This window comes from Coenobita brevimanus, chromosome 1 (genome assembly GCF_032717465.1).
Source record: "Coenobita brevimanus isolate Jiangsu-jjx chromosome 1, ASM3271746v2, whole genome shotgun sequence".
NCBI lineage: Eukaryota > Metazoa > Arthropoda > Malacostraca > Decapoda > Coenobitidae > Coenobita > Coenobita brevimanus.
In genome coordinates this window covers 59505044-59530186 of record NC_136954.1, presented here as the reverse complement: position 1 = coordinate 59530186, position 25143 = coordinate 59505044, and the positions used below count along the sequence as shown (strand labels likewise).

Genomic DNA, 25143 nt, shown 5'->3' with positions numbered 1-25143 from the left:
ACTTTTCTTGTGGGCTTCGTTTTGCTATCACGTAAAATCTTTTCATGCAATACCTTCCTTCATCTCCACAGGTGGCAGGGATTTGTTAACGTTCATTTGTTGTGTCGATCATACACTATATTTCTCGGATTTTGCTGAAATATTTGCTCTTCCTTGGTTGTGTATGTTGCCAAGGATACTGAAAAATTCCTCGGCAGTTGTCGGTACTCAGACTTGTAAAGTTCATGGCGGTATACCGGTATTTTGTCAGGCGTACTGCTATTTTCTCAGAACCGCCCAGATATCCGTGGCACTGTTTTACTCACGTGTTCATCCACCCTCTGTGGGTAGGAAGGTAAACTACACGCCTAAGGTAAAACCTATGGGAGGTAACTGTTGTATTGTGGTTGATGCAGTGGCTTTATATTCCAATGTCGTGGATGAATAACCCGCCACAGGCGCAAAGGCTTAGGTTACAGATATGAACACGAGGCTAAGTGTTCTGCCTTCTCTTGTACATTTTACCTTTTCCTTGCAGGTTTATTTTTTACGTAGCTACAATAAAGTTTTTCAGAAGCTACTGAGCCTTCTAAAGATAGCTAGATGTATTTGTTTTCTCCCTGACTTTTCTTTCTTACACAAGACAAAGAATTTTTAGGTGCTACATTGTCACTCTTTAATGTAACATATCACCCAGAATTTGTAGTCAGGGAAGCATCGAAAGAATTTTTAGGTGCTACATTGTCACTCTTTAATGTAACATATCACCCAGAATTTGTAGTCAGGGAAGCATCGCTCAGGTAACAGCCCTTCCAGTATATGGTAATAATAATTCTTTCGTTTGCTATGCAGCATCAAAATATTAATACTAATTCTTTCGTCGAGTATGCAGCAATAAAATATGTATGATGCCCTTGTGAACATTACTGAATATTTGAAATATACAGTATACAGGTAGCTAATGCTGATACTCGTTGGTCTAAACTTTTAAGATGAACAGTTGTGTAACTGTTTACGTTTTAGAGAAAGGCAAATGATATGATGTCAGTTGGCGCACACTTGAGGCTTGATATTCAGTTGTTTGGAAAGCACACGGCTAGGAATGTTCATTTCAGTATCTCATACAAATTTGTATGCGTTTTGGAAATCAGAACGGCGTATATGAACAATCTGTATGTGAATATTAGTGGTAGAAGGCAAAATACATCGTCAGGAAAGGAAACCTTCTTCCTCCTTTAAGATGCTGCACTGTTTTCTAACCACTTCGGTGATATTAGTTCATTTTTATACTTGCTACCGACAGGCGACTATATTCAGATTAAGTTTAGCATCTATGTTGCAGCCTGATACGGTTTCCATTCCGTCTAGATCCACCTTATACTCTTTTACCGCATTGTACCTCACATTCCATCATAACCTACTCTTCCACTATATCTTGGGTCAAATGCAGCCCTTCATTCCACCCTCTCCACCCTCCACCATTTATTCTTCCACCTTATCCTGCGTCAGTAGCTCCACCCTCTCACTCTTCCACCCCATCCCTATTCGGGTGGTGTCCTTCATTCCACCCCACTCCACCATTTACAGAAAAAGTATGTAAGCTTAGAGAAACTGTTGACATTTAATTGAGGTCACTTTTTTTAGCGAGAAATTTTTGTGTATTGACTGGTAGATAGATGGATAGATAGACCTGAAGAGATACATGCAGTAATACGCAGACTTCACTCTCTCTCTCTCTCTCTCTCTTACATAACCGATGTCTTTCAAACTAATTCCCAGTGACCGCCACTGATGACGTCACGCTCGTTGCTACTATTGATAAATCTTCAAAGAGAAAATCTGCTTATGTAACCTGGATGAGAGAGAGACAGAGAGAGAGAGAGGGAGGGAGGGAGGGAGGGAGGGAGACACACACACACACACACACACACACACACACACACACACACACACACACACACACACACACACACACACACACACACACACACAGATACCGTACAGTTCTTCCACAAGGCCTACTAACGTCATAAAAAAAATCTCCAAGACCATGGCATTTAACAGTGTGGGCGGTGGGTATTGGTGCTTAAGTGGTGACGTGTGAAGGTGTGATGGGACGCCCTTTGTTAGTGTATGAGTGAGTAGGCTTTATGTTCATTTAGAATCCATGAACACAATCACCTTCACTGCACATACCGTTACATCCATTTTCATCATACGTATAATTACTGATTCATAAGTCCCGTTGAATATCGGTCATTTGAACAGGATGGGGAGCGAGAGACTAACGAGGAGAATGTACGTGAGGTGGGGAGGGGGAGACGGAGGGGGAGACCTAAGATGATATGGAAGGATGGAGTGGAGAGGTATACCAGTAAAGTGTGCTTTGTGGGCGCGTGTCGAGCGAGCGAGCGTTTTTACCATACATCTATCATTATAAGTTCATCTTGGTGTAAACTTTTAATATTTCTGGTGAGGTAGTTGAACAATAACAGAAGAAGAATTGAGCTAAAATATTCTCTCTCTCTCTCTCTCTGTCACACACACACACACACACACACACACACACACACACACACACACACACACACACACGCACGCACGCACGCACGCACGCACGCACGCACGCACGCACGCACACACACACACACACACACACACACACACACACACACACACACACACACACACACACACACACACACACACACACACACACACACACACACACACACACACACACACGTGGCGGAGCGCGTGCTAGGGTGAACGAAATATTAGGCAACTTGAGAGAATAAGACGCATTGTGAAACGACCAATATTTAGCCAGTTCACTTTGATGACCTGTGTTTTATTTTTAGTTCTTCCTACCTTCAGACGATTTTACTCAGCCCCGGAGGAACTGTAAACTGGAGGAGGTAGATGGGTAGATAGGCAGGTAGATAGATAAATAAACAGATAGGTAGATAGATGGACTGATAGGCGGCAAAGATAGATATAGAGTTCATATTAACCTTGTCGCTATAGTCAGCTTTCTTTTTTTTTACCTAGCAAAAAAAAAAAAAAAAATATCCTTAACCCTTTTCATCTCAGGTGGTGGCAGTGCGTCGTCAGATTGGAGGGTCGATTTGACTAGTAACCAAGGAGACTCATTGATTTCCTCGTAACGTAAGGGTCGTCAGATTTCATACATTTACGAATTAGTTTGACCCAGTCCTGTCAGATGAAAAAAAAATCTTCCAGGTCCCTCCTCTGCTAAAAAAAAAATAAAAAATAAAAAATAAAAAAATCATCTGATGTAGAGTGGAGTAAATCTGACCTACCTGGAGGGGTTAACAATAGCGGTTTCCTAGCGGTTTCTATTTTTTTAGCAGTTTGTTTTTTTCCCGTCTGTAAGCCTTTCTCTCTTTTTTTTTTTTCGATTTTTTTTGTGTGGTAGCCAGTTAGGGTTGCGTAAAACTGAGAGAGAGAGAGAGAGAGAGAGAGAGAGGGTTGTAGGCTCATGTCCTTGGAATGTCAAAACGTTCTCTCTCTCTCTCTCTCTCTCTCTCAAGAGCACCATCAGCAAAAAGTAGCTCCATGGAGGAAGTAAACAAACGTCTTAGACCCTTCCAGTAATGTGCAGTCTTATTAAAAAAGTTAGTTTACACTTCTGGGGAGGGGGGCGGGCACCATCTCTAAATAAGCAATGATTCTGTATCTGGTAGTTCAGATTCGTAGCTCTCCTCTTCTTCGTGACTAGCAGAATGTTAAGAGGGAGTGGAACGCCAATAACTTTCTTGAATCTACACCTAGCAGTAGTGGAAGGCGTTACCTTTTTTTTTTTTTTTTTTTTTTTTTTTAATAGCAATATGAAGTACAACAAAAGTGAATTGAGAAGGAAGAATATTGTCGTTTCCGTGAACTGTCTTTTTATGTGATAATAATTTGAAGTCCACAACGTAAGAATATGTGTAGGAAGGATATAAGAGTATGAGAAGGAAGGATATTCTCATTTGGTAGAAGGGGAAATGTGGAAGACAGGACACAGTGCTGACGGAGGAGTTTCAGCCAACATTTGCTCATCTGTGGGGTAAAACAGAGAATTTTGGAAGGATGAATAAAGAGTAAGTAGTTTGATCATATACGCTGGGCGCTTTTTTGATAGTTCTTCTGCTTCTGTGTTTTTATTTTTCCCTGTATCTGGATCTTACCCATCGCATTTATGGTAGTGGGAAAGTAATAACGATGTTGATGATAATATTGATGTACAGTATTATTATTTTTTTATCCTATTTCGTCTATTTATTCATTAATTTGTCTACTTATATGTGGTCAAGAGACGAGGCTAACGTAGTCCAGAACGTTGAAGGGTAGGTGACGTCCCTGCATCCTTGGTAGCATTAAATGATCGACAACCCTATAGCCGCCTCTAAGGGATTCGAACCGATTCCCACACTACCTGGCTTTCACTCCGATTGTCGCGTTATACCACAAGGCCACTTTTTCTGTGTGTGTGTGTGTGTGTGTGTGTGTGTGTGTGTGTGTGTGTGTGTGTGTGTGTGTGTGTGTGTTTCCCCATATTCTAACCTTCACTGTTTCTTTATCAGGTGGTTGGGCCAAGGTTGTTTATCTTTACCATATCTGCAGAAGGTGTATGTGAAATCAGAACACGTACCGTAAGTTTATTAACCCACTGACTACGATCATGTTTTTGGCATTTTGATTACTTATCGACTTGTTTGTTTGTTTGTTTTGTTTTGATGCTTAAGAAAACCACTTAAGAAAGACGTGGTATTTGAGGGGTTAGTGAAGGCTGTACGCTCCAACCTCTCCAGTGTGAAATATCTGATGTATATAGATTCATCTGGAGATAGCAAGACGGACAGTCCTCGCAATAAAGAAGTTCATATCGGCTGTACGACCCTCTGTTGCTTGATTCATCATCTAGACGTTTTTATTTAATTTAGTAATAGAGGCTGACGAAAGCTTTATCTAACACGTGCGGTTAAGAAAATCGTCTGGAGATAGTAAGACCATTTCAGAAGGAAGTAATCGCAGTGAAATGTAGAAAATGGTATAGAAAAAAAGGTAATTGCAATAAGGGTGTAGAACCTTTAAAAAAAAGGGGGGGGGTATTAGGGGTGAGGGTGTTAAACCCGGCATTTCGAATCCTCCATCGGCGGACTCACCATGTTACTTTAATCCTGGGAATCTGACAGGTCGACGGACACGATACGATACGACTACTGTAACTGTTCCATCATATCGGTCAGTTTACAACTGTCAGTGACAGAGGTCAGAGGTGAGTAGAAATCCGGTGGGTCAGAAGTATCTCTTCCTAAGCTTTTTCTTAGGCCACCATTGTAAGAATATTATATACGTTCAGTATAATTGGATTTGTTTTGAAGCAATAGACCGCAGATAAATTACTCTCCATCAAAAATTGTTTGGAGAGAACAAAAACGATGATTTGAGAGGTTAACTGCTTTAGTACTGTGACATCTGTAGAAAACTGACCAGCGTTTTATTTACGGTATCCGACATAACTTGCTCAGATGCACGCTATTATTTACGGCTTTGCAGTATACAGTACACTATTATTTACGACCCAACAATACACGCTGTTATTTACGACTCAACAACAGTAAGCCACCCAAGTTTTTTGTGTATTGAAGTTATCAGTGCAGTTCGCTTGAAAAATCATTGCTTTCTGCCGTCGTTGAGCTCGCGTTGCTATTTTTGCGCTGTAACTTTTATTTGTAAGAGTAAATGCTGTATTATATATGATGACGCCCTGTGAAGTTATACTGTACGTGGAGTGTACAGAGTGTCATGTACAAGTAACAGTTATTTAAAGGTCCATGTTTTTGCGATACTAATTAAATAATCCACTGAAGCCTTGTGCATACATAATGGGTAACCAACCTCGAGAGAATTCCTCCATGATGGAAAACTTGTACACCTTGCTTTTTAGTCTCGGAATACCACGTAAACCAAAACCTAAAGGTGTGCAATATTAGATGAACTGACCGTGTCCCCACCATATTTGCTGAGGCAAATATCCCAGCAACACACGATGAACTGAGGGGGAAAATGTCTGGGCATCTGCATAAACGTATCTTATGAATCTTCGGTGAAACAAAACATGGTTGCAATCACTGACACTGAACTTCGGGTCGGTGTGTGATCTCGTCATACACATTGTGTACTGGTATGCATTTTGTTTACCTGTGGGTGTTATATGTATTGAGAAACATCTGGTACCAGTATTTGTACGGTATTAACACATACAGTAGGTGCTGATCGTAATAATAATAACAATAATAATAATAATAACGTAATAGGTTTCCGACTAATAATGTAGTATAATAGTGGAAGCAGCAGCAGCAGCAGCATACGTATGAAGAGCCATCCTATGAATATTTAACAAACCATGTATTCAAGGACAAGATTATCCCTTTTCCTTCTTTAAACCTCAGTGTTAACCTCTCAGTCAAGTTGAGCTAGAAGTTGGTTTGTGTCTGAGGCAAAATGTTTCGTACTTGTGAATTATTCCGTACATATGGTTAATTAGGAGGTACGGGAAGGATGAGTGTTTACATGTGAGGCTGTGACGTCACTAAACACATGTGCGAGGGGATTGCCAGGTTCGCTAGATACCCGTGCCAAATAATCAAGGACGGTATATGTTTAGCGTCAGTCTTTATAATCCGTTGTTATGATGGCGTATAGGGTAGATGTGGTGAACACTTGTACACCTGGCTAGTCTACTGTACAATCGTGAGTATGAGTGATTGCACATGTGTTTGTAAGTAATTTCTAAATATTTGTGTTTGGCAACGGATCGGAAGGGATGACTGACCCCGCTAAGATTTTGCTCGTAACTTTTCCTATTTCTTGTCCATTTTAAACGCTTTCTGTACTTATATTTCCCTGTGTGGAATATAAGTGGAAATGTTTGATATACGTTCTAGATGGTTTTAAAATGAGTTTTTGGAAGGAATTTTGAAAGAGGTCGTGTAAGTGTATATGGATGAAAATGACAGTGGTGTTGTTTTAGCAGTGGGTGAGGAGGGGAGTGAGGGGTAGCTACGGTGGGTGTGGTGGTTGTCGTTGTAGCCAAGAGAAAAAAGTGCTTGTGCTAGTATGGGTTGAGGATTACTACAGTGGTGTATTTGTGATTATGATGATGTGGGTTGAATGAAATGCGTTTGTTGTGATTAAAAAGTAACATATTACCTCCAACATTAACTCACATTTTATTAACTCCTTCACTCAGATGACGTATTTTTTGCTCAAATGCTACTACAACTATGTGATTTTGAAACTTCTCAAACTAGAGTTTAGATATTTAGATATAGCCTTCATTGACGGCTCTACTACATGAGGCCTGTCTCAAGCTGAATAAACTGACATCAAAGGAAGACGTAGTGTAAAATCCGTCATTGTAATAAAGCCACAGTTTACCCCATCAGTATAGTGATTAATTTATATATATATATATATATATATATGTATATATATATATTATATATATATATATATATTATATATATATATATATTATATATATATATATATATATATATATATATATATATATATATATATATATATATATATATATATATATATATATATATATATATATATATATATATATATATATATATAGTCAAATATCGTTGAAGAGAATTTATTAGGGAGGTGTTATGATTTAAGACTGGATTATTAATTTGTAAGAATTTTAAGCTTTGCCTTTACCCAAGGCCATTGGTAATACTATATCAGATTAAGTTATATTTGTTGAAGAACTGGCTGATCATTTGTTAGCTTTGGTGACTACCCCTGCCCTCCGTCTCGTGTACGCCGATGAGAAATCATTTTACTATCTCTCTCTCTCTCTTTCTCTCTCTCTCTCTCTCTCTCTCTCTCTCTCTCTCTCTCTCTCACACACACACACACACACACCGTACATCAGCGACTTATGAAATTGGTAACATAGTATTCCAAGGGCCACAGAATATTTACTCTGTGGGCCATGTAGTATTCAGGCCAGACCTCCACCTTCTGACCGAGGGGTGTGTATGCATTACTGTTATCATTATTATCATTATAATTAATAGTTTTCCTTCTTGATCCTCATATTTTGATTTAGCTTCATTTTTTGCTGACAATTTGATCGTAATTTGATGTGGCAGTCTAATATGGTAATAAATTCTGTTCTGTTTTTCTATCAATTTTAACTTGAGGGAGAGAGAAAGAGAATCTGGTTTGGCGATAAATTCTGTTCTGTTTTTTCTATTAATTTTAAACCAAATGAGAGAGAGAGTCCGAATAGAAAAGGAGACGCAAGCTAAAGGAAAATGAGGAAAGAAGGGGTAAGTTAGGAAAGAAGGAGAGCGAGCGAGGGAGGGGGGGAGGAAGCGAGAGGATGAGTGAAAGGAGGGCAGTTCCATGTTACCAAACTGACTCCTGACCTAGTTTTAAGTTTTCCACCAGGGATGCGAATCTCGAACATAATTAGGATCGATTTACCGTCGTAACTGTAATCTGTTTTCTGCAGGATGAACAAAAAGAATGTGATTAGCTCCCAGTTAGATTAGCAGAGTTGTCCCGATCACGTGAGGGTCTAGGTAGGCGAGTTAGAGTACACAATAACGTAAGGCTGTCAGTGAGACTACCGTGCCGTACTTGTAGTGGTTCGGATCTCCTAGAGGTGACTGGAGGGTTTTCAGTGCTACCACCAAACGTTAGGTCCAAATTTTTAAAAACATCTTTCTCATCTCATAATCATCCTTTTTCTCCCTCCCCCCTCTCTCTCTAATGCCAAATTCCTCAGTTCCATAAGGGGTGACCACAAACAAATCACCTCCATGTTGCCCTGTCCCCTGCTATTTCACTGCCCTCCCCCCAGCACACACACCCTCTTTCATATACCTCTCCATCCCTACATCTCATCCTCGACCTCTCCCTCCATCTCACTTATGTACACCATCTTCATTAGTCATTCTCTCTCCATCCTCTCCATGTGACCAAACCACCTCGGTGTATTTCTCCCAATGCTTTTTATGACATCCACAGCCACACCACAACACTCCTTCACTTCCTTATTTGTCAGTCTGTCTCTCCATGTAACTGCACATTCTCCTCTCAAATAACACATTTCCATTGTGTTCACTTGACGTGTCCTTTCTTCGAGGTCCAAGCTTCACTTCAATACATTAGAGTTGGTATCACAATACTGTACTGTCATGCAGTGACTTTTTTACTTCCTTACTCACTTCCCTATTTCTTATCACTGCTTTCAAAGAACCAGCCACCTTTCTTCCTTGTTGTACCCTTTCAGGCACTTATCCTCCAAATTTCCATCCTTACTCATGACACTACCCATGTAGTGTACTTAAATTCACTCACATTTTCCATTCCATCATCATCCAGCCTCACTGTACATTCAGTGACTTCATTTCTCTCAGAGACCGTAACTTTACTCTTTCCTACCTTCACCTTTAGATTCTGTTTCTTACACACACTCCCAAACTCATTCAGCAAACCTTGCAGTTCCCCTCTGTCTTCATTTAACAATACAATATCATCTGCAAATAATACAGGAAGTTTCCAAACACAAACCTCTCTCATTAAGGCCACTCCAACATCCACTGCACTACCTTGTACCTCTTATATAACCCCATCCATATACAGATTGAACAACCATGGAGACATGACACATCCCTGTCTCAATCCAACATTCATATAGAAAAATTCACTCAGTTCACCATCCACACACATTGCAGCCGTAGCACCGTCATACATACTCTTCATGGCATTCAGAAGTTTCCCATTTACTCCATATATTCCTAATATTTTCCACATTCCTTGTCTATCCACCCTGTCATACGCTTTCTTCAGATCGAAATGAAGGTTGCATACGATTTCTTTCCCTTCTCTTGAAACTTTTCCACTAAAGACTTAAGGATGATTATCTGATCTGTACAACCTCTTCCCTTAGTTCATGAACTAATGCCTCTGTTATTTCCCCAACTCTGTCAAAAAGTATCCAACCATATACTTTGCCTATTACATTAAGATGAAAAATGCCCTATGATTATCACACACTTCTTTCTCCCGCTTTTCTCTCATCATTACTGCGAATTACCGGTAATCACTCGTTTACAGTCTAAGGTTATTTATGCAAAATTACTTAGTAGTGGTGGTAAATTAATTAGCCCATTCCCCCTCTTTTTAACTACTTCCTAGTTGCTATGCTATGCCTGTTATGTGGAGAGCATTTCAGAGTATGGCCAGGCTCCATAATCCCATAAGGGGTGGCCGTTTCTTTCAGCTTGCTTTACGGGGAGGGGCACAAACCCTCAGCCAACCCACCTGTTGACATGTAGGGAATACTTAAGGGTTGGTTACATGGTTACCACTTAGCAATGTAAATGGTTTCCTGGCTTAAAGGAAACCGTTTGTGGTAAGTGTTATTGTAACTTATACAGCCGACATCATCCTAGTGAAGGGTTTTTGGTGATTTTAGACTAGCTACGGTACAATATTCACCTGCTGTAATATTTCGTAATGACTCCCGTAACTCTGTGTACTGTACTTATATTTTAGCAACAGTATTAGTGTAGCTCCCTCCTTCCCTTGCTCTTCTTTGTCTTTCATTCCTCTTCCTTCTATCTGTAGTGAGTCTAAAGTGAGTGACAAGCCAAATGGTTTCCTGTACACCAGAAAATCATTTACGATGCTGGGTGGTAACCATATAGCCAAATTTTGGCACCTGGTGAATTAGTGGGTACATTAGGGCGCTCAAATCGGATTGAGCCAATGAAAGTTTATATCCAAGGAGTGATTGGGGTTTATTGCTCATGTAATACCACTCAGGGATGAGTGAGGCAGGTCACTCTCATTTTCAATGTCAGGACCAGCTACATAGGGATGAGTGAGGCTGGTCACTCTCATCTTAAATGTCAGGACCATCTTGCCTAGCCCTGGGCTCCTGCACTCATCATGGGACAACACTTGATTAGATGATGAATGAATGATTGTAACCTAAGTAATGCCAAGATTTTTAAAAATGGAGGATTGAAATGGATGTTTGAAATATGAATGGTGATATACTGTGCTAGTACAGTACATGGCAAGGATGCATTGCTTATAATATAAACCAGGCAGTCGATAGACTGACTCAGTCTCGGCAGTTTTGTGTAAGTCGTATTACCTGTGAGGTGGCGCAGAGAGATTTTTTTAAAGACCTGAATGGTCAGTGAATCGACATGTGGCCCATTTCACAGAGCATGCAGATACTTCCTTTGCATTTGTTTCTTGTTCCCTCTTGAGCCTTCCCACCCCATATATTAGTGGAAAGATTAAGATGATCAGGAGGATGATAAAAGTACCTCTGTCTGTTCCATATTCCCAACCCATGTATTGAGAAAAAGAAAAAAATAGTGATAATGCCAATACTAGAACCTCAGTCAGATAAAACAATGTAGTGCTGAACTATAGTAGTAGTGTCAGCTCCAGGTTCATCTGAAATGTGGGCCTGGTGAATGCAGGTTGAAGGTGCCCTTCTTCAGCAGTCTACCATCACCGTTTTGGGGGATGAGGGAGCAGAAGGGCATTTGTATAACGGGGCAGCGGCACTGCCTGGGTATATTAGTGCTGCCACATGAAGGCATCCCCCACCTGTCTGAGGTATGCTAGTTTTTTTTTTTTTTTTTTTCCCCAGCCTTAATCTTTCAGGAAATTGGATTCATTGTGGGAAAAGAGACAGTACTGGCAGCTGCCTAAGGTTTAAGGGCTAGTATTTTGTATTACTGGTCCAAAAGATTTTTGTGCCATAACACATGATTAACATTAAACTTTCCTCCCCAGTAACGACTTGAGGAAGAAGGTGGTGAATGGGGCCAGTGCCGGCATCATAATGTCTCACCTTCCCAAACGACCCCCGGTTCACATAGAGTTCAATGACCTCTCCTACTCAGTCTCTGAAGGCAGACACAAAGGTGGGTGGCTCTCATTTTCCAGAAATTCATATTCAGTATGAAGTAACTATTGTAATTCATGAGTCCATTTACAGTTCAGTGAGGTGGCCATTATACCAGCCCTCTAGTGTCATGTTCCAGTGTAGAATTACCATCTTTAACCTCATTAACCCAAGAACATGATCTTCATTTTGCTCAGAGTACCACCAGACACTTTTATTCAGCTTTGGAAAGACTTTTTGAACTCAAAAGGTCAGGTACAGTCTCCATCTACCTGTTCCTATGAGGAGGGGGTGGCTCACTGGTGTCTAAGTTGCAGAATTGTCCAATGTCAGCAAGACTACATAAAGAAGACATCAAGGTGACTGGGTTATATTTTTCCATAAATTTTGTAGTTTTTAAATTCAAGGAACTGGCATATCAGCTGTTTAGACTGTAGGCTACTGGATTTGTTAAAGGCATTGTTTCTGCAGTTTGCTTTGAGATAAGTGTACAAAGAGAAAAAATAATAAGTTGAAACATGTCTCAAGAAAAGATGCTATAATGTAATGTGTGTTATTTGTGTACAGTACAAGGCATTGTTTCTGCAGTTTGCTTTGAGATAAGTGTACAAAGAGAAAAAATAATAAGTTGAAACATGTCTCAAGAAAAGATGCTATAATGTAATGTGTGTTATTTGTGTACAGTACAAGGTATATTCTTACATTCGTTCATTTTTGAAGGCTCCAACATGCTTGGATGCTTTGGCCTTGGTCACCTAATGGAGCTTTCCATGCTGCTCAATCTCTGGCAGCTTCCCTGATCAGTCCCTTATCCCTGAGGTCACACTCAGTGACCTCATCCCAGGTCTTTTTCGGTCTGCCTTTTACAACCCTACCTCTAACATTAACACTTCTCATTTTCTGCACCCAGTTATCATCCCCCATCCTTTCCTTACGCCCAAACTATCTGTCTACCTCTCCTCATCACAACACCTATACACTCCTGTCCCATCTTACCCAACTCTTCCATCGTAAACCCAGCGCCCCCAGGCCTGACACTCAGGGATGCACTGCACATCCACCTTATCATTGTCATTTCTGTACGTTTGAGCCTGCAGATATCTTCTTCCTTTACTCCCAAGGCTCGCTAACGTACAGCATTACACTCTAACACGTGCTGCATACAAAGATCCCCTAGCATGGAGGGAGAGCCCTGTCAGTATCAGGGGAGGAAACAGCTCCCTGAACTTCTTCCAACCACAGAGCTAGCTCCAGCCCCACCTCCAGCACATAACATGTCTCTCAAATAACAAACCTCTTCCACACACTCGAGAGACCCACCAGCAAGTTCAGTCCTTCCATGCCTGACAGTCTCCACCTGCTCTCCCCAACACACCACACACATGAAATCAGCATTATCTCACAGTCTGCTTGTAATACCACAACATCTCTTATGCACCCACTTATCACAAACACTGCACAAGATTGAATTACTTCCCACACCTTGTGGCAAATTGCACATGGCCATTCTCCCTCTTCTTTGACAGGACCACCACCAGCCGTAGATACCATCACTTTTGTTTTATCTGCATTTACTCTTAAGCCCTTATGCCCCGTACCATCTCTGCACTTCCTAAATCTTTCCTCCGCCTCCCTTTCATTCTCTGCAAACAACACCAACTCGTCAGCATACATCTCCCATGGGAGTCCATGTCTGAAGTCACATGAGAGGGCTTCAGGTACCATGATAAACAACAAGAGAATCAAAGTTGACCCCTGGTGCACACCAGCATTCACAGAAAACTCATCACACAAATCTCCATTCACCCTTACCTGGGTGCGATCACACACATACATGGCCATAACCATGCTAACCAGCCACTCCTCGATCCCAATCTTTCTCATTGCCCACTTCACCACCTCAAGGAACTTTGTCAAAGGACTTCTCCAGATCAACAGAAACAAAGTACAGTTCCCTTTTCTTTCCTATATATATATCTTTAATGAAGCTATCAAACAATGCCAGTTGGTCCCTTTGCCTGGCATAAACACAAGCTGCATCTAATCAGTATATTTTCTCTTATCATACCCTCTAGTACTCTCCATTACCTTCATTATCTGGTGTAAAAGCTTTATGCCTCTATAATTTCTTCTTTCCAGGGCATCACCCTTCCCCTTGTACACATTTACAATTACACTCTTCAGCCAAATATCTGGGATAATCGTATTCATCAGGTCAGTGCCTAACCTCACTCCTGTATTTCCTGAGGCTTTCAGCATTTCAGCAATCAACCCAGACACATCTGCTGCCTTCCCAACCTGCATCCTGCCTATTGCCCTGCTCACAGTAGCAGCTTCAATCAAAGATCAAGGGCCAAACACAGGATCTGCTGGTTCCAAACCTTCCCTGTGCCAGTCAAACTCCTCATTCAACAACAGGCTGTAATGCTTTCTCCATGCGTCATTAATGTCCCCACGCGTAGGTCCTCTTTTTCATCACTCACTCCTTAAGCACCATGTCAGATGTCAGTAACTTGTTGCTGCACACACTCCTAGTTCCCTATAACATTAACATCCCTCACTAACCTCCTATCATCCCTCCAGACCAGGAAATAGTCTATCTGGCTTCTGTTTCCCCCAGACTCATATGTAATCAACCTACTCTCTCACTTCCTGAAATGTGTGTTGCACACAAACATGTTCATTGCCTCTCCAAACTTGAGTATCCTTTCTCCTTCCTCATTTCTTGTACCATATGCACATCCCCTGTGTATTCCTTCATATCCTTGAGCTTCTTCACTTGCATGACCATTTAAGTCCCCTCCCAAAACTATAATCTCATCATCCCCCATATCATTTATGACACATAATAAGTCATCCCAAAATCTATCCTTCTTTACCTCATCCAAGCCTGCCTGTAGAGCATACGCCAATATAAATGCAACCATTTTCACACGGAACAAATTTTCACTACTATCATCCTATCACTTACTCTCATAACATTCATGATACATTCCACCCATTTCTCCCCATCTAACACACCCACACCACCATATCCATCTGTCCTACTCTGCCAAAACAACTTGTACTAACAATCCCTCACAGCAGTCTTTCTGGCTGATTCACCGCTATACTGGACTTCTTGCACACATCCCACTTCCACCCACCTCCTGCTCAGTGGCTCAACCACTTCCCCCACTCTGCCCCTCAAGCTTCCCACATTCCACAACACCACTCCGATACAAATACACGTGCACTATAACTGCTATATACAGTAGTCGTATTAAAGGCAAGTGGAACCGAATCAATAATGGCACAACTGACAGTGTATAATAGCTGGCAGTAAACAATATTGTCTGTGTAAATAGGAGTCCAGTAATCTGGCTATACTATTAGTTTATTGTACCATGAGACCAGTTAGGGTTGACTAGTTTGAAGGGTGTCCTTTGTGAAGCTACAGTACAGTATGTTCATACAGTTTATTGATGTCTGAAGGTGTGTACATCTTTTACAAATACAGTGACCTATCAGTAAGTACTTTTAATGTAGTGCTTCATTTTGTTGCATTTTGGTGATAAAAGTGTGCATTGGTGTCATTTTTTTTTAGTGTTAAATGATTTGGTATGAAGATATCTTTTAATTATTTTATATTTTTGCTACCTTCAGACCATTTTCATTTTAGGCTCAACTATTCAGAGAAGATGGGTTAGATAAAGCCTTCATTAACCCTATCACTACTAGGGGCCTCTCTTAACCTGGATAATTTGGTAGTGGCAAGAGTACGCCACAAAAAGATGTCTTTGTAGTGAATGGTTTAAATGGAGATAATTATACCATAGTTACTATTTTACTCATGTGTTCATAGTAAAAGAAACAGGAAGAGGAAAATATAGATTTAAAGGGCGTAAACAAAGCGCACTGTTGATGTAGTCCACTCAAATTGAACTTACAATTTTCCTGTCATTCTTCTCTTCACGAGAAGGGTGGCAAGGAAGGAGGGTTTACTGCAGTGCCATTGCCGTACCATAAAGAGTCCCACTTTAGCTTGGCCAAAAATTATCATCACTTCCTTTTGAATGCTAAATAGTAACAAGAGATTACCACTAGAATATGGTGCATGTCTGGGGTGGCACCTTGCACCTCATGACCATTCCATTATTTCCAGTGAACCCCCAGGCCCCTCAGAGTACTCCTTGCACCACCCCATAAAGAGGCTTAGCCTCCCCATTTTTGAAATCCTATCTACATCCCAGGGACTAGTCATTGAAAAGTGCAATGGACAGAATGTAGAACCACAGTACAGTACTTATTGTCTGAATTCTGCCATTGAACTGTAGTAAGAGATTAACACTAGAATATGGTGCCATACTTGTTTCACTTTATATTGGCCTAAAGTTATCACAATCTCAAGGGCTGAGCTGTGATAAAAGATTGATACAAGAATATGTTCATAATCATGGAGAAATGTTATGGAAAGGATGATATTCTGTGTCCTAACTTCACCGTTTTCACATCACCAGGTTACAAGACTATCCTAAAAGGTGTGTCAGGGAAGTTTAAGTCTGGCCGCCTGACAGCCATAATGGGGCCTTCAGGGGCTGGCAAGTCCACACTAATGAACATCACTGCAGGATACAGGTACAGGCAAGACTTTAACCTCAAGATTATTGTATTCTACTTGGGAGAGTATTATGGAGCTGAATGAGTTTATTATAGACTTCATTAACCTTTTCACCACTTGAGGTCTTGTAAATTAAATAGAATCACCTGGTAATATAAGGAATAAATTTTAAAAAGTGTACTCATCATCATTGTCATAGTCATTATTTTCACTGTCATTGTAATCATTTTCATTGCCATCACTGTCATTGTCACCATCATCATTTTCAGGGATACTGTAATGTCTGTTTTCCAAGTAGCATGGGTCAGTTGGTTTCACCTGATATCACATTATATTGCTCTTTTCTGTGCCAGCTTTATTTTAGTGACTTTATCTGAGGTTGTTACACACTACTGCATCCCATTGATGAGGTTCATTTAGCAACATACAGTAAAAGTCCTGTAATCCGAATGGCAGGGGACCTAGGGTCTTCAGACTATTGTTTTATGGCTGTGTGTGACGGAAATAAATGGAGAGAAATTGTGAATGAATAAGTGATGACACAGCCCTGAAGGGATATTCTCCCGCATTTGGTCTGATCAGCTAGTCAGGTCAGGTGCAGGTAAGGGGATGAGTCTGTTATGATGTGGCAGGGGTAAACCAGCTCTGCTGTCGGGCCCTGCTGCGGATGTCACTGATTGCATTGTGTAGTTGACCCTTGTGTGGTGTGGTGCGGTGAGGATCTGTCCGTTCTCCCCTTTGGGGCTAAGATGCGAATGAATGTGTTTGAATGGATGAGTAAATGGGGAGTTTGTCGTCCTGTCTTGGCTACCTCCCTTTCCTTGGGGGAAGCAGCCTAGGTATATAGATAGAATACTATTGGGAGGGACCTTTGAAAACTTTAGAATTTTGTACATGATCATTAAATAAACACTTAAAATGATATGGTCTATAGTTTTACTCACCAGAAATATATAGAAGTGTTGATGAATAGTTGCAGGCAGGTATATCCAAATCAAAGGGTATGTCCAAGCCAAATAAATCCTCAGATAAAGCCCAGAAACATTCAAAAAATTCCGCCTTGAAAAATTCGGAGTATTGGGATATTCGGATTATTGGGGGACTTTTACTGTAATTATGCAAATGAATCACTAGATGTATGCGATCCATGCATGTACTGTGCTAATATGCACAAGGAAATAATCATGAATTTTTCATTTTCATCTACAGTATTTATATCACTTACCTTCAAAGTTGCAAAGCCTGTATTGTTAAAAAAAGTGCATTAGAAATTCACATTTCCATTTTCTGTATGTATACTTTTTTCAGGCTTACTTCTGTCTGTTTGTGTATCCCTGCAGATCCATCACTGTAATTTATTTAAAACTCTATGTATATCTGTCAGTCCTTTTTAATCATCACTTTAATTGATTTAAAATTATCTGCATATGTCAAGAAAAAAACAACCTTTGAAATTTGTGTGTAATATAGTCTAGTCATATCTTCACTGACTTGCATTGTCCTGAGGAGTCCTCACACTCTACTGTATGTCCTTCCCACTCTTTACAATACCTGCAGTCAGTGGCAAGCAGTTACTGTAAGAATTATTTGCTCTTCAAGATAAAAGGAAAAGCAGTAACTCCCACCTTATGGTTCACTCATAGCCACTGTTGGAAACTAACTGTACTGTACTACATAGGTACTGTACTTTATTCCTGTGGTAAAATGTTTATTTTGGGTAATGCAGAAGCTGCTCATTTAATCTTTAATTATATGGAGGGATTTCCTTGGGATAAATTAAGTTCTGAAAGACCTCTTTAAAGTAATTTCAGTTAGTTGTTTCACTATCAAGTTTCTGATAAAGTTTGACTTATTCACATAAGTAACTTAGACTTACTGGTACTTTAAAGTCAGAAGTAAATTCTCTGTTTTTAGCCTCTCAGTCATGACTCAGAAACAGTAGCATTTTACATGCACACACATTATACTTAATATACTCCTTTTACTTAAACTTTCCCCAGAATTGCCATCCCTCCATGTTCAATCCTGAACTGTAACAATGGATTATCACTGGAATAGGGTGCAAGTCATGAGGAAGTGCTTTGGAAGGGATGTGGAGCCATAGCTTTGTATTTTCCGCCACTGAACTACGTGAAATAAGTTGTAGAAGGATGAAATTCTGGGCCAAGTTAAGGTGAAAAAAAAGTATAGTAAAGGCTGACTGTATATAGATCACTAACAGAAACTTGCTTTATTACCACCCATACAGAATCAGCAATGTGGTGGGCACTATCCTAGTTAATGGGCGAGACAGAAACCTGCGTAAATTCCGCAAGATGTCATGTTACATCATGCAAGATGACCACCTTCACCCTCATCTCACTGTCAGTGAGAGTATGAACGTCTCTGCCAACCTCAAACTTGGAGATCGGATGAAGAGGTCCCAGAAGGAGGAAGTGGTGAGTGGAGGAAGGAAAGAGAATTGTGGATGAGGAATAGTATTGACTGGAAGTGAAAAGATGAGTGTGGGGTCAAATTAGGTTATTGTTGAAAATGAATACATTACCAGTTCAGAATTGTTTGGAAGTGGTGTTAGGTGAAAAGATAGTGAAGTACGTTGTTGTCTGATAAATTGATGTTCAGAGCTTTCTTTTTTTAAGATGAAGGTGGGGTAAGTTGAAGGAAGGAGTAATGAAAAATTTGGGTTCGCGAAAATCTTAGGAAAATCGCGAGACTCCTAGGAAAAAAACATTCCCTTGCCATCGTGAAACGAAATTTTGCGAGAGTAGATATCGCAAAAATAGTAACTGTACTGTGTATATATATATATATATATATATATATATATATATATATCTATTGCCAGACGCCATAATCCCGCAAGGGGTGGCCATTTGACTTTGAGTTATTTGTTTTATGGGGAGGGGCACTAATCCTCCACCAACCCACTTGTTGACACGTAGGGACCACGTATGGTTTGGTTATATGGTTACCTCCCAGCGTAGTAAATGGTTTCTTGGCTTACAAGAAACCATTTGGCTTGTCATTCAATGTAAAGCCACCTGTAAAGGAAAGAAAAGCAATAAGAAGTGACAGGAAAGATGGGAGAAATATGAAGAGAGGAGGGCAGACACAGAAAAAGAATGATAAAGGCTAAGGAAGAAGTAGGCAGCTCTACATCAAGTGAGTGGATGATGGTTGCTACTGTATATATATATAAAATGAGCCTGGTGGTCTCTTGGTAGAATATACCAGTTTAAGTAACAGCCATACATTACAATGGTTTGAACCTCCCAGAGGAATGTGGAAGGTTTATGTTGATGCTAATACTACGAGGGATGTAAATGAGTCTCCATCCTTTAATGTTCTGAAGTAATGCCCTTACCTTAGTCCTATACATCCAGAATGGGACAGTTTGATATTAGATATTTTGGGCAGCTGTTGGCCATGTCTGTCAGATTTGAATTTGAAAATTATGGATCAGAGATTAAGTTTTCCCAAGTAGGCAGCTAGTCCCTGTCTTGGGGGCATTTCAATTGAGAATTATGTATGGTATTTAGTGATTAGTGTCATGGTTAAGATGGATACTAGATATTCAGTATTAACCCATCAGTATAATGTTTCTAGTTTATTCTGGCCACCTCTGGATTCCCTCTCCCCCTCCCCCCACAGGATGTCTTGGATTGAGGAGGTTAAGAATTTCCCCCATTAATCATTCACTACTGAAGGTCTCCCCTAAATTGAATATATCATCTGATAGTAGTAATAACATATAAAATCATCTGATAGTAGTGATAACATATAAAAGGCAGCATTTCAGTGAGAGGGTGAAGCAATAACTGTATACACATAGATATAGTAGTTTGTCAGTATTGATTAAACTGGTGAAAAGAATTTCATTATACTGTTGGCATGGTGGGACAAGAAAGTGAATGGATATAGTAAACGAGTGTTTGAGAAAGTGAGATATTGATGGTGATTGTGCAGAGTAATTGACAGGAGACTGATTTGGTTGAATTATATATAGAGGAATGTATGACAAGGGCTTACCACCCGTTTTTGAACGCTGTCTGGCAGACGTATATAGAGCCCATCCCTAAAGAAAAGTGCCCCCCAAAATGTGTCTGTGGTTCAACCTGTGATGATGGGCCAGGATTCTGGGGGCTAGAATGTGTGAATGAGTGTCTGATCCATTTCACTGGGAGTTCTCCCACTTTTGCACCTTCACATTCATTATTTTTGGACCCCCTTCTCATCCCATTTTTTAGGTGGGATTAAGGGTTGGCATATTGATATTTATGGTAATGAGGAAGGTAGATAGAAAGATGTCCATTGTTGATTAGACAAATAAAGGGATTCAGTGTAGCATAGAGAGCATATCTCATTTTGCTTATTTCATTCTGCATTCCAACAGATAAATGAAATCCTGGAGACCCTGAGCCTTACAGAATGCAAAGATACACGTGCCATCAATCTGTCCGGTGGTCAGCGGAAACGGTTGTCTATTGCACTGGAACTTGTCAACAACCCACCAATTATGTTCTTTGATGAGCCTACCAGGTAGGTTGGAGTGGGTAGTCAGGTAGATGGAGGATTGAAGTGGATGACTGAATAGGGTGGCTGGTTGGTTGGATAGATGAGGTGAAATGGGTGGATGGAATAGTAGATTAGGTAAGTGGATGAGTGGATAGATATGGGGAATGTTTAGGTATATTGACGAATGAGGGTTGATATTTGTGTTGATGAATGAGGGACTGAAATACGTGGACTGAGGCAGTAAATAAGGTAAGCTAATTGAATGTGGGTAGATGGTTGGATTAGGTGGATGGTTGACAAAAGGTAAAAATAAGTGATTACCAGGGATTGCCACTAATCGTTAATGTCGCAATTTACGATAAAAAAAAAATTTAGGCAAAAGTTCTTAGAGGATGATCCTAAAAATTATCTAGTGTCCATTTATTTATTACAATATAATATATAATATATATAATGAAAAACAAGCTTTGAAAAGAGAAAAAGTAGATTTTACAATATTTTTTAATATACAGTAATTAAACAGCTATTGCATATTATGTAAAATAATTGGAAATCAATAAATTGGTTCGTCACATGGGTGTGAAACCCCCCCCCCCCCCCAATAAAGGCCAGGACTAACATTGCATCCCTGACCCAGCTGGACATGGCCATAGTGGGCTACAGAAATGTGGCCATGTCAACCAAAGGATCTTGGAGCTCTTAATTTTTTATGTTGAAATTTTGCTTTGTATTTAAAGATATTAATCCTTCTTTCCATCCATCCTCTTCTGTCTTTCTTTCCTTCATTTTTTCCTCTTTCTTCTGCCTGCAGGTGACTTTACACCCCTTCTTGTGTCTTTCTTTCCTTCATTCTTTCCTTTTCCTTCTGCTTGTGGGTGACTCTACACTGAGTGACAAGCCAAATGGTTTCCTGTACATCAGGAAACCATTTACTATGCTGGGTGGTAACCATATAACCAAATTTTGGCGCCTGGTGGTTTAGTGGGTAATAACGGTGCTCCAATCAGATTGAGCTGGTGAAGGTTTATATCCAAGGGATGGTTGGGGTTTATTGCTCATGTAACGCCACTCAGGGATGAGTGAGGCTGGTCACTCTCATCTTAAATGCCAGGACCAACTTGCCTAGCCCCGGACTCCTACGCTCCTCATGGGGCAACGTAGGATTAGATGATGGATGGATGAACTGGCTTTCTTATTTGCAGTGGTTTAGACAGCAGCAGCAGCTTCCAGTGCATCAACCTGCTGAAGACGCTGGCGCAAGGTGGCCGCACCATCATCTGCACCATCCATCAGCCCTCTGCCAAGCTGTTTGAAAAGTTTGACTACCTGTATGCACTTGCAGAGGGTCAGTGTATCTACAGGGGGGCCATCCATGGCCTTATACCTTTCCTCTCAGCTATGGGTCTGGAGTGTCCATCATACCACAATCCAGCTGATTTCTGTGAGTTGGGAGGTTTTTATAGTTTTTTGCTTTTTAAATTTCGTCATCACAGCATCATCATCATCCTAACTCATATATTCTCGTAAAAGATGGGGTGAGTTCAGATCCAGTAACAATTAGAGAAAGCAACGAAGTGGGAAAATGATCTAATATTTTTGGAAATTAAAACTATTCTTTCGATATAATTTTCTTCCAGAAGTAGTTGCTTTGTGATGATAGTGAACTTAACTATGAAATTTAATCATTTTCCACATTGGCTTGCCAGTCCTTCATGCATGGAGGTACTAACAGAATAAATTACTGTTACATGTCTAGCTGGGTGCACATTTTAAAAAGTTATTTTTTTTATTGTAAGTTTGGAAGTGGGAGATGTGATAAGCCAAGAAGGTGGACACACATAAATGAATGAGTGAGAAAAAGACATACAAGTTGAGAAGACCCGGCAGCTGACAGGGAAGCAAGTTGACTGGTTGAAATATGTATATGGGAACACAAGGCAGGGGTTTGGCTTTTTATTTTTTATTTTTTTGTATTTTACTTCATAAACAAAGGATTCTCAGTGTGACATTGTAAATGATGCACATAAAAAAAATCAGTAAAATGTGGAGATGATTATGTATGCGTGTTGGAACCAGGATTCTGAGTGCTTGAATGATGTGAGAATGATTGTGTGGCTCATTTTACTGGTCATACTGTTGATAGTACTCTCACTTTTGTACATTGTCTTTACTTGTGTCTGGATCCTACTTCACCCCATCTTTGGGTGGGAGATGGGTGGTGGTGGTGGTGATTCATGTCCTCTCGGTGTAAGTAATGTATTTGTATTTCATCAATAGAATTACTTGACTAGCATGCATAATAAAATCTTCAGCATACATGTATTACAACCAAGTTCTATGCTACCCAGGACAGATTGCTGCAGAGCACTTTAGCCACTGTTGAATGTCAGAATACACAGTTCTTTAACCTTTAACTCCTGTAATACATTGTGATTATTTTTCCTTTAACTTAGATTATTTCACACAGCTTAGGAGAGTCTTCATTAACCACTTCAGTATAATAGTTTGTTATGCTTTGTTTTCATTACCCCATGACTGTATTACTGAGATTAGGAGAGGAGAAACTCGTTGTTGTTGATCAACCCTAGTCATGTTGAACAAACGATCAACTGCAGGCAACCAGCAACTCCTGCAGGATCATCCTGTTATCTTGGAAAGATCATATTACATCTCTTGTAAAATCTGCTTCCAAGAGATTAGGTGTGTTAAGCTGACTCCATTCTTTCTTTACCCCTGCACAATTGTTGACTCTATACAGGGGATTTATCCACCCTTGTGTGGAGTACAACTCTCATGTGAGGGGAGGCTTCACACATACAGCTTTTCTCAATAGGGTGGAGTCAGAGGCTTTTCGTCTCATTAACTCTCCTCCTCTTACTGACTCCCTTCAACCTCTGTCTCTTCGCCGCACTGTTGCATCTTTATCTCTTTTCTATCGCTACTTTAATGGTCACTGCTCCTCTGAACTGTCTGCATGCATTCCTCCACCTCTACGACGGGCGCGTATCACCCGTCTAGCAGCAAACTCAGCCCTTTTCTGTCCAACTCTCTAATGCAATAATTAATTGTTACTCCCAATCCTTCATTTATGCAACAGGTCAACTCTGGAACTGTCTCCCTCTGTCTTTATTTCCTGCTGCCTATGATCTCCAGTCTTTCAAACGCAGTGTGTCCAGGCATCTTGAAATGATCGGATCTTGAATTTGGCTCTCTATTGTATTTTGTTTTTCTCTTGGAGGGAACTGTTATTGCAGGCTCATGGCCTTTGGTTCCTTCTTCCTCATAAAAAAAAAAAAAAAAAAAAAAAAAAAAAAAGTTAACTTATGTTCCCTTATGGCTGCTGGCACATTGGCACAGCAAGACAGAAAAATTGTGTAGGGATTGGTTCCTGGGTGGATGCCACATTTGGATCTCTCAAACCAGTTAACAGGGAGCACCATAGTAGGCTCCTTTTCATGCTGTAATTTAGTTATATAATAATGGTTTCCTGGGTTACAGGAAACCATTAAGTTTGTCACTGTGTGTGGAGCCACTGGAAGTGGAAAGAAGACTAATAAAAAGGGACAAGAAGGAAAGGGAGAAGTAAAATGAGAAAGGGAAAGAAAGTGGTTGGCAGCACTACATCAAGTGAGAGAATGATGGTTGCCACCACCTACCACCACTCCTTTAGTTAAAAGGTTAATGACAATAAATTGAATATACTGAGCAAGCAAAAAATATGAACTTACAGCAATACAGAAGTTAAATTTAAAAAGAAAAAGACTCAAGTTTTATGAATTTGTTTTCGGAAGAGCCAAAGAGAATTAAAATTATAGTACAGTATTGTCACGGGGTTTTTATAATATCACGGTAATTTTGATATTAATCGTTAAATGTTATTTAAATTGATAATAATATTCAATAATATTGAAGAGCAGAGACAATGATTGTCTTGCTACATCAAGCAACGATTACTTTACGCTGGCTTAGCACGATTCTCTGAGAACGAGAATTTATAAACTTCCTCAACAGTACACAGCAGTGACTAATTACTCACAATTGCTGAATTACTGTACTGTTAGCCTCTGGAGAAAGT

At 40.1% G+C, this 25143-nt stretch overlaps 1 protein-coding gene across 1 annotated transcript in view; it reads left to right on the top strand.

The window, feature by feature from the left end:
• LOC145404928 (ATP-binding cassette sub-family G member 1-like) overlaps positions 1-25143 on the top strand; it is a 69124-nt gene that overhangs the window by 21057 nt on the left and 22924 nt on the right. The window contains exons 2-6 of the mRNA XM_080276450.1: positions 11842-11972; positions 16453-16570; positions 18802-18991; positions 20947-21092; positions 22271-22509. Of these exons, the coding sequence (XP_080132576.1) occupies positions 11842-11972; positions 16453-16570; positions 18802-18991; positions 20947-21092; positions 22271-22509 (824 nt within the window). The remainder of the gene's footprint in view (positions 1-11841; positions 11973-16452; positions 16571-18801; positions 18992-20946; positions 21093-22270; positions 22510-25143) is intronic.